This window comes from Poecilia reticulata, chromosome 13 (genome assembly GCF_904066995.2).
Source record: "Poecilia reticulata chromosome 13, P_reticulata-male-v2, whole genome shotgun sequence".
NCBI classification, from domain to species: domain Eukaryota; kingdom Metazoa; phylum Chordata; class Actinopteri; order Cyprinodontiformes; family Poeciliidae; genus Poecilia; species Poecilia reticulata.
The window spans coordinates 19323286-19332789 of NC_088842.1; the positions used below are offsets into that span (position 1 = coordinate 19323286).

At 40.7% G+C, this 9504-nt stretch overlaps 1 protein-coding gene across 1 annotated transcript; it reads right to left on the bottom strand.

The window, feature by feature from the left end:
- Position 1: 1 nt before the first annotated feature.
- On the bottom strand, positions 2 to 9301 carry npat (nuclear protein, ataxia-telangiectasia locus). Its single transcript, XM_008425299.3, has 17 exons — positions 9088 to 9301; positions 8818 to 8936; positions 8663 to 8723; positions 8511 to 8583; positions 8390 to 8430; positions 7505 to 7747; positions 7273 to 7348; positions 6738 to 6858; positions 6341 to 6432; positions 6141 to 6222; positions 5956 to 6052; positions 5739 to 5855; positions 4311 to 5501; positions 3341 to 3441; positions 3163 to 3256; positions 1771 to 3068; positions 2 to 711 (listed from the first exon to the last, which is right to left on the bottom strand). The coding sequence occupies exons 1-17, from the start codon at positions 9122 to 9124 to the stop codon at positions 631 to 633; spliced, it is 3924 nt and encodes a 1307-aa protein (XP_008423521.2). The 5' UTR covers positions 9125 to 9301; the 3' UTR covers positions 2 to 630.
- Positions 9302 to 9504: the final 203 nt, after the last annotated feature.

The window sequence follows — 9504 nt, forward strand, 5'->3', positions numbered from 1 at the left end:
GTGGTGTTTCAAAATCAGCCTCCTTTATTCCAATTCATCTAACATTTTATTCAGACACAGATGAAAGTGCGTCTCATTCCACAAACAAGATTACTGTACAAAAGTATACAGTAAAAATGTGAATTTCGTATGTACATCTGTTTTTTTTTATTATCCGTTAACTAGACTTTTCAGGAAACAAAATCAAATGAAACAATTACAAATTTTAAATTACTGATAAAATACATTTTTCAAAATGTATTTTGACAAACAAACTTGTCACCCAGTACTAATCAGATATACCAAATAAAAAGTCAAATATTGACCAAAGCAATGTTTTGAGTTATTCAATAACAAAAAGTATCAACTGTCAAAATGGCCTCCAAAATTGATCTGTAACTGCAAAAAGGTGTTGATGATTACAATAAACAAAAAGTGCAATGGTTGCCGTAATGTTGCATAAAATGAGATTTTACTTTAAATCACCTACAGTAAAATCGAAGTTTCACAACAGCTGCTGCTTTAAAGTCTAAATTGCATTGAGAGCTGTAGGAACCATAAGCACTGGCTCAGCAGATGGCTTGTTCTGTTCCTGGACAGCAGTCCAAGTTGGTAGTGACATGTTCATCCTCCTCAGTTGTGTGTCCACTTTCATTCATCATAATGAAGAGAGGAAAGGAACTTATCCACATCCAAATCGTGGGGGAAACAGTCAATAAGTTTCTTTCTTTCCTGAAAAGTAAAAATAGAAAACGACATCAGGGTTGGTTACACACAAAATATTATACTCTTCTGGGAGGTGGGTAGTGGAGGATAAGAAAGGATGAGAATAAAGTAAAGAAAAATAAAATAAGAATGACACGACAAAATATACACAGGAAAATAAAACCTTTTCGAGAAACTGATTTTGTTGTCCTGTCAACTAGCCAACACACAACGGTGACTCGAGAAGAGGAAAAACAATTTGAGGAGGAACTAGGAAGAATATATAGACCGGCTACACTTAAATTACGTAACCCAATCTACAATGAGACTAAAACCAGCCAGAAGGTGCATTGAAACCAACAAGCTCACAGTGCTTTTACAAGGGTAAAAGTTTGATCCTTTAAAATTTTCTACATATATTCACGTTGCAACCAAACTTATAAATGTAACCAACCAGAACAAAGTAGCAGATAAGTGTGAAATAGATCAAACATGTCAGTTTTTCAAGTAAAACCCTGAAGAGTGTGCTAAAGATACAATCATACCTACAATGGAATGGTTTAGGTCAGGGTGTCAAACTGAAGTTGTCAAGGCTCAGAATGCTGCAGGATTTACTGGCACAACTCACTTAAAATGCTGAATTACCTGTTCAGCTTGTTGCCTAACTCTGCATGAACGTCTCAATGATCCATTTTTTATTTCAGGCATGTTGAGCCAGAACAACATCAGGTCTTAAAGATATATAAAGCTTTCCTGGCTTAGAGCACAGCATGTAGCCTAAGGCCAGACCTAGACTCAAAAATTATTTTTCACATATGCCCTTAAGCTTAAAGTTATTTTACAAAGAATGGGCAAGAAATGCCAATGTTCAAATGTGAAACTCTGTGGAGGCAATCCTCAGATTATCAGAAAATACTGATCATGAAGATTACACTTATTTTTGTTTCCACAAATTATGGATGCCTTGAATTTATTGGTCTGTCACATAAAATATCATTTTATGAGTATACATTTAAACATATTACGAAGTTAGATACATCTCAAATGTAGTTGTAGTAAATGTCAATAGAAATAAATTTTACTGACTTTGTCTTTCTTGATGCTGGGAGATCGTTTCCGCTCTCGCTTGGCGGACGGACTCTCTCTGACTGGAGACTGCTTGCGCTTTTTACTCTTTGAGCTTGATGGTGATTTTTCTCCGACCTCCTCCTGGCGCAGGCTGTCTTTCAACGGCGTGCCCGTCCTGGCGATGGCGGCACGAGAAAGAATCATGAGGGTGTGTGCGGCCATGTTAATGCTGTTTTCACTCCCGGCTTCGCTGGCAGGACTGCAGGTCGGCACATCAGGGGTGTTGGGAGGCAACAGCTGCTTCGGAGTCCCCTCTGAGTTTTTAGCATTTTTCGGACGGGAAGGAGTCCTCTGACAATCAGCAGCTGCCTCACTGATGTGGTCGGACTCAGAAAGCATATGGTCCGAACTGCTAACTACAGCTTTTCTGACTGGAGGAGGAGGAGGAGGAGAGCCGAGGCCTTGCAGCATTTCAGCGGCCTGCTTGGCCAGAGAGCTAGTTTTTGAAGCAGCCTTTGTCGGCTTGGCCTGTGGGGCCGCTGGAGGGCTGAAGTCTCTTGATGCCGAGGATGAAGGCGTTGATGACTGCTGTTTGTCTTGTGAGCCTCCTTTCATTTCGTTCTCCTTGTTCGCTCTGACGTTTGGATTCTCCTGAGAGGAAGCCCTCTTCTCCATTCGTCCCTCACGTGATCTCAAAGAAGCCTTCTCTCCAGCCTCCTTCCTGCTGCTGCTCTCCTCGTTGTCCTTCCTGCTTCCTGATCTGAATGAAGAATCGGAAGACATCGACCTGGAACTGCAAGCCTCTTTAGCATTTGACCCGTCATCATGAGTTCTGTGGAAGCCATCGACGGACGCCTCCCGTGGCTGAGACTTCTCAGCTTCGTTGTCTGTTCTTGCATTTTGAGACTCTTGGTCATGAATTATGTGCATCTGTTTGCGAGTCGTCTTCTTGACAGAGTCTTTCTGCTGCGTTTGTAAAGAAACAGCTTGTTTTAGCAAGTTTGCTCCTCCTTTGGGATCTGTTGAACATCTGACAGTCTCCACTCTCCTCTTAGGTTTGCTGCTACCTAAAATAGCCGGTTTTGTTCGACAGCCTGCTGGTCTATTATCTCTCTCCGTCGGACGGGTATGTTGTAATGTGTTTGAAGCAGAATGTGTTGGAGTCCCAGGTGTTCTGGTAGTTTGGGATCGAACCTCTGATGAGGAGTCAAAACATAAAATCCTCCGATGACTGGGTCCACTGGATCCTTTAGCTGCTTCCTTCTGCCCTGAAGTTTTAGGCTGAACAGCAGCTGCAGTCACAGTTTTCACACATCCTGCAATTGAGATAAAAACAACATATAAGAGACGAGAGACAGTGAAACATTAAAGCTGAAGGCATTCTTCCAGAAACTTATAGCTGTAAATTACCTGATTTTATAGACTGTTTAGGTTCGATAGTTGTGGGTTTTGGTTTTAGTTTTTCTCTTGTTTGTGTAGGTTTTGGGGTTGTTACATCAACTATCTGTAAATATATAAGAATAACCAGAATATTAAAGATTTATAAAAAAAAAATCCCCTGCTGAAATGGTAAAAATAAAGTTGTTACCTGATTGGAAACCACTTGGATACTTCCCATCGTATTCTGCCCCAAAACAGAGACAGGAAGCACAACAGGCTTTACAGGTGATGGTAATATAAGTGCTGGTCCTGCAAAGAAAGCAAATGGATTCAGGGTTTCAACTACAGCAAGAAAACAAAGATTAAAGTAATGAGTGACATAAGGAGTCTGCAACCTGTGGTGCTTTAAGCTCTTTTAAAAACTCAAGTCAATAATGATAAAGAGCTCAGAGGTGCATCCCTATATGTCAATTATTTATTATTATTTTTTGATCCATGAGATGTTTTCATTTTTTCATTGTGAAAGTTGGAAAAATCTGTACATTTTATAAAGAAGGTTTTTAATGAATATTTTATTTTCTTTTTTTAAGTTTCTTGACAATTTTGCAGCTGAAGACCAATTTTATTTTGTAGCAGCAGGGACAAGAACGGCTCTTTGGATTGTAAATGTCGCTGCACATTAATTTCCCTTCAGAATTCCTGCTAGTTTTCCATCATGAAACTCAAATTTCAATTTTGCTGCAAATTTGAGTACAAAAAGTTTGACTTCATGCAGTTTTAAGATCTGGATTTTTTAAACAAAGAAAATTGAGATCTTAGCCTCGACTATGTGGTGTAGTAAAAGGCAATGTTCACTAATGTGTGTCCTTTTTGATAAAGGAACAAGGAAATTTAGTCTGGAAACTAAAGTCTTCCTATAATAGTTTCTTTCCAATATTTATCCATGCTACAAATAATGATCTAATTAATTTCAATAGTTTTCCAAAGTTGCATAATGAAGCTGTTTGTAAAATGTGGTCAATAAATAGAATAGAAACTGGAAAATTCAGGTTTACCAGCAGCAAAGTGACACACAAGTCAAAGTACACAGACTGACAGTAAAAAATATAAAAATAGAAACTGTGAATAAATGACATTACAAGCAGCACATGTAGACACACTGTCTTTTTGTGCTGTACCTGTGGAGTAGCTCGGTGTAGCGACTCCATGCTGGTTGGTGGGTAAGGGTTGTCCGTTTGGGACTCCAGCTGGAAGCAGCACCGGTCTGGCCTGAACGTCTGGAGTTGGGACCACCAAGAAATAACTGGCTGGGGTGGGTTGGGGGTCCACAGCGGACTGAAACAGGTATCTCTGTTGAGCCTGCGATGCTGCACTGACTGGAGACGTGTACACTCCTCCAGGTTTACTGACGAAAGGACTACCGCATCCCTCTGACCGTTGTAAGCTGCTCACCGCCTGCGCGGCTTCGTCGAAGTTGGCCTTTGGAGTAGCAGGACATGTAGGTGATTTTGCTGGCGAGGAAAGGTAGATGGTGGGTATCTTGTCTCCGGAAATACTTGAAACCGCCTGATTTAAGGCCGCGTCTCTGGAAGAATCCCCCTCCTGGTTATCGCTGACGATGATCTCCAAAGACACAATGTTGCTGGGCTCTCCAGGCTTGTGTGGGGAAAAAGCAGGGATGGTGGTTAGAGGAGGAGGAGGACTGGGCGTTAGGGTAACTGGAGCACAAGAGGAAGAGGATGCAGAAGAGGCAGAAGCAGGAGTGCTTCTGCCTCCTGCTTCTGGAGCAGCTGCAGAAACAGGTGCTGAAGAAGAAGAAGGCACAGAGCCAGGAGGCACTGCTAGACTGTCTCCACCAGAAACACACGCGTCAGGCTGGCTGGGAGAGGTGTTGTTGACCTGGACCTCATGCTGATCACCAGCAGCTGCTCCATCAACTCCATCAGCTGGCTTGTTTAGTCCTGTCGCCTGTGGATGCTCAGGGCTTCCGTCAACGCTTAAGACTGGTCTCTCCTCAGCGAGCACAGCTGCGTCTCTCGATAAAGAGCCTGAATTTGAGAGTGTCAATGGGGTGGACAAACTGTCCACAGGTGGGGGCGGCGTGTTTAGAGGCTCATCGCTTTCCATTTGTGGTCCACTGTTCGCCGATAGGTTTTCTTTCCTAATGGAGTTCCCAGCAGCGGGTGAGTAGCTGACTAACAGTCTGGCAGAGCTGTTCTCAATCCTAGACGTTCTGCCGTTCGAGTCCAAAACGGTTTTTCTCAACAAGGTGGATGCAGGGGATTTTCTGGTTTTACGCTCCTGCCCAGCTCTCGCCTTCGGCGCTCCTGATGTTGTGTCTAAAGTATTTCCATCACTTTGGGAAGGACCTGAAGAATAAAACAAAACAAACCTGACCGATTTTCCATGTTCTCGTTTTTGTGCTCTAGACAGGTCAGTAAAAGCCAGAAATAAAATAGTTTCAAAAGAGGAAAAATAGTCTTGACATTAGATTCTACTTTCGAGAATAGCTATACCTATGGATAAATGATGATGATAAACTTCTGAAAGGTTTACCACCCACTCACGTCCATATTGGCCAGTGTTGAAAGAGAATGACTGAATACCTGGATTGCTACTTTGGAGGACCTGGACAGCAGATGGGAGTCCAGTCATCTCATTCTCTTCAGAAATACAAGCAATGCTGCTGTCCCCTGCGTCTCCATCAGCATTTTTAGTTTTATCTGCAAAATTACAAAAGAATTCTCAATACGACTTTCTTATCCATTTAGAAACTTTGATTCTGATGCAATTTAAAAAAACAACAATATAGCGGATAGTTACGGTAATCAAAAAGGTCAAAGAGGGCCTGAAAAGCCGGGTCGGATTCAGTTTGCTCCAAAATGTCATGGATGGCATCATCACTCATATGGATTTCTCCCTGATAATAATAATAATAATAATAACAATAATATGCTAAGACAGTGTGAATTTAGGAACAAATAGTGCTCTGTTAGATGTTTTAGTACCTCTAGTCCTAGAATCTCATCTATTGACTGGTCTGGCTCCACTGCACTTGAAGAAGCTTTGGATGTTTGTGGTACTGCATCACTGGCATCAGGCACAAAAAAACATGTTCAAGTACAGAAATATTATTTTAAGCCTGCTTAGTAGGTGTTTTTGTCACTATCAGCTTTGTCAAAATACTGAAAACAGATCATCAACATACCTGGAAAGGATTTTGTTGATGTTTTCAGCAAGTTTCTCTTGCAGTGCCCTGTCCCCCAAAATCTTGTCGCGTGCATTTTGTATCACGAGTTGCTGTGAAGATTTTAATGTTTTAAAAGTTAGACACCTTTTTGGAAAGCTTTGTGTGATGTTTCAACTGGGGCTTTCATGCACATTGATACGTCACATTGATTCTGTGACGTATCAATGTTTTATATGATACGTCACAGAAAGAAAGAAAAGAGAAAAAAAGAGCGATAGCAAGAGATGGAGAAAAACATTTAGACAATGGAACTTAAATCTGAAAAAATAATATTTTTCCCCACTCCATTTTATTATTTACAGTTTTCAACTATTTCTTTGGAGAAGAAGAAACGAGCTTCTGAACATAAACTCACTGGAAAATTCTCCTTGACGACCTCCTCAGGCTGGGCGTCTGCAGTGACGTTAGTGGCAGCCGTGGCAGATTTACTGGGCCCTCCTGACCCAGTCAGACCACTTCTCTTCCTGGGAGTGTCCCTGAATGCAGCAGATAGGTTGTAGTGAAGCACACAAAACATTACATGGACAAATATATTAACAGATCATGTTATCTTTATCTAGCAACAAACTAGGGCAGCATAATATCAGAAAATACATCAAGTATGACAATATTGATGAAAATAAATAACGATGACCTGCAATTAGTAATCAGTGTGTTAATGTGGGACTAAAATCCAGCCCTGTTTCAGTAACACATCCCAAAGCCTACACTTTTTTTTAAAATCAAAGTCTGTTTTAATTATCAGTTGTGGAAAAAAAAATTTTTTTTGTAATTCTCTTATTTGCATTCCATAGAGAGAGAGAGGAAACATCTTCTGATCTTAGTGTCTTTGTGATATTAAATAGGCATTTAAACAACTCTATTCTGTAGTTGTTCTTTCCCATCCTTACCATTTCCTTCGACCAGGAGAAACTGGGCCTGAGGTGAGGCGGTGCTCTGAAACGATAACTTGCACAGGAGAATCTCCTGTGAAATACAATAACAAGGTGCAATGTTCAACTACAGCGACTGATTTAATAGCAAAAACAGAAGCTAACAGAGTTTGACTCAAACTGACAGAGGGTTTTCAAATCCAAGTACACAATATTAAACGCATCCAAACAAATCCACCACAATACTGACGGGGTGTGTTGACCAATCGGCTCCCATCGTGGACCGGCTGCTGCGCCCCGCCGCTGGCTGTGGGTCTGATCTGAGGGCTGGTGAAGCTAACAGGAGTGGAGTGGCCTAGCATGCTGTGGGTGGTGTGGGCAGGGCTGATGAAGGAGCTGCTTTCAGACACGGAGGTGCAGACCACACCGCTTGGAGACGCCACCGTCAAGACCCGCTGCCTCGCCATGTTTGCCACCCCAACGCGTGAACGTACTGCAACAGACAGAGACTGGTAAAAATCTGGATCGTACACTATTGTTGACCAAACACAAAATGCAGGATGTACAGGTGCAATGCAAGAAAACCACTGCATGACTCTTTGGTCAGTGCATGACATTAGATCACTGATATCCTTTTGGGAAACATGCGATTTACACACTACTTACAAATGTAAAAACACATCACCTTTTAAATGCACAAGTCCAAAAAATGAGAATAATATTTATAAAGTTATCCTTTCAGATTTAGGTGGTGCAGTTAATCAATTTTATATTTTAATGTTTTATCTTTTTGATTAAAAACCAAAACTCAACATTATTAACAAAAACAGGATTTTCTTAAAATAATTATGCCACATTTCAAAAGGAACGCACACTTATTTTGTTCTTTAATTTTCTTTCTCCATACTTAATAAATGACCAACAGTCAATGTTGAGCAAAATAATTGTAATTAAACTTTTTCCACCGTAATCCATCAGCTTGTTTTCGGAACATATTAAATTTTCCATTTCTTAAAATCTGGTATTTTAAGGAAATTTGAAACATTTATGCTCCTTTATCAGTGACTGATACACATCCATTCTGTATTATTTAATGATAAAACATCTGATCTAACAGTAATTAGAAATAACTTACTCCTCTGACTCGCAGATATAGCAGGGGAATTCTGCAATGATCTGGAAAATAATTTATAAATATCAGATCAACAACAGTTAATCTCAAAACATGAACAGACTTGAAAGTAGTCAATTATTACTTGATTTGGTTGAGGGTAAAATCCAGCTTTTTCCACAAAGATGTCATCACAAGAGGGACTTCGTGTCCAGAGTCTTTTAGAAAACAACAACACAGTTATTACAATCTGCGAACACATATATACTTAATGCAAAACACGAAAGGCACTTTTACCTTTAGCTTTCGCAGCCACATACTCATTCAAGATGGCTGTCAAGCCCTTCCCAAAGACAGACTGTGCATGTGTGAGGGAAGAGTTTGTTAATATCTGTGCATGGAAATCTTAACAATTAAAGACAGGAACATGTGTGGACAGCCTTTGGACTCACAAAAACACAGGCAGGGATCACCCCATCTCCTGTAGTGTGCTCGGCATACTCTTTCAGGTTTGGACTCTCATGGATGAAGGCTTGGCTTGTAGCTGACAGCCCCTCTTCCTGGAGGTACCCTGCACAAAGCAAAAAAAAAAAAAAAAGAAGAAAAAAAAGACAGGTATTAAAATGTTAGCACTGTGGCACAATAAATCTGCACCGTTCTCTCTTCGTTATGGCTACCAGCTAAAGCTACAAGCAGCTGTAGCTTTGTTATGTCCGGCTTACCCAAAACAAGTCGAGCAACGTCAGAAGGGAGCAACATGACAGCTTTAGGTGTAATAAATTAAAGTAAAGAACGAATAAATGGCTACATATTCGAGAAATTGCTAACAAAAGTCGCAACATAACCCCACATTAGAGGACGTCATTGGTGTCATAATGAGGGCAACATCCTGACTAAACTCCTGCTTTCTCAAACGGCGGGGAACTCGAGAACCCGGAAGTAGCAGCTTAACCTACTACTCAGATACCTGGTAATTGTAGTCCAATCCGGATCTATGAACGTAAAAATAACATATACGGACTATATGAACATACAAACATGCAGTATGTTGGAACTTAATTAAATACTAAAATAAATTTCTGAACTGTTTCGTACTCAAAATAGCATACATTCTATTTTTGACGTCAAAAACCAAGTGG

What these genes read in the sequence shown, in the direction of transcription:
- npat (XM_008425299.3), bottom strand. Translation starts at nt 9,124, where the DNA reads ATGTTGCTCCCTTCTGACGTTGCTCGACTTGTTTTGG. An exon ending in CCGATTGGTCAACACACCCC is followed by an intron (nt 7,349 to 7,504) that starts GTCAGTATTGTG and finishes TGTATTTCACAG; the next exon opens with GAGATTCTCCTGTGCAAGTT. An exon ending in ATCAACAAAATCCTTTCCAG is followed by an intron (nt 6,223 to 6,340) that starts GTATGTTGATGA and finishes GCCTGATGCCAG; the next exon opens with TGATGCAGTACCACAAACAT.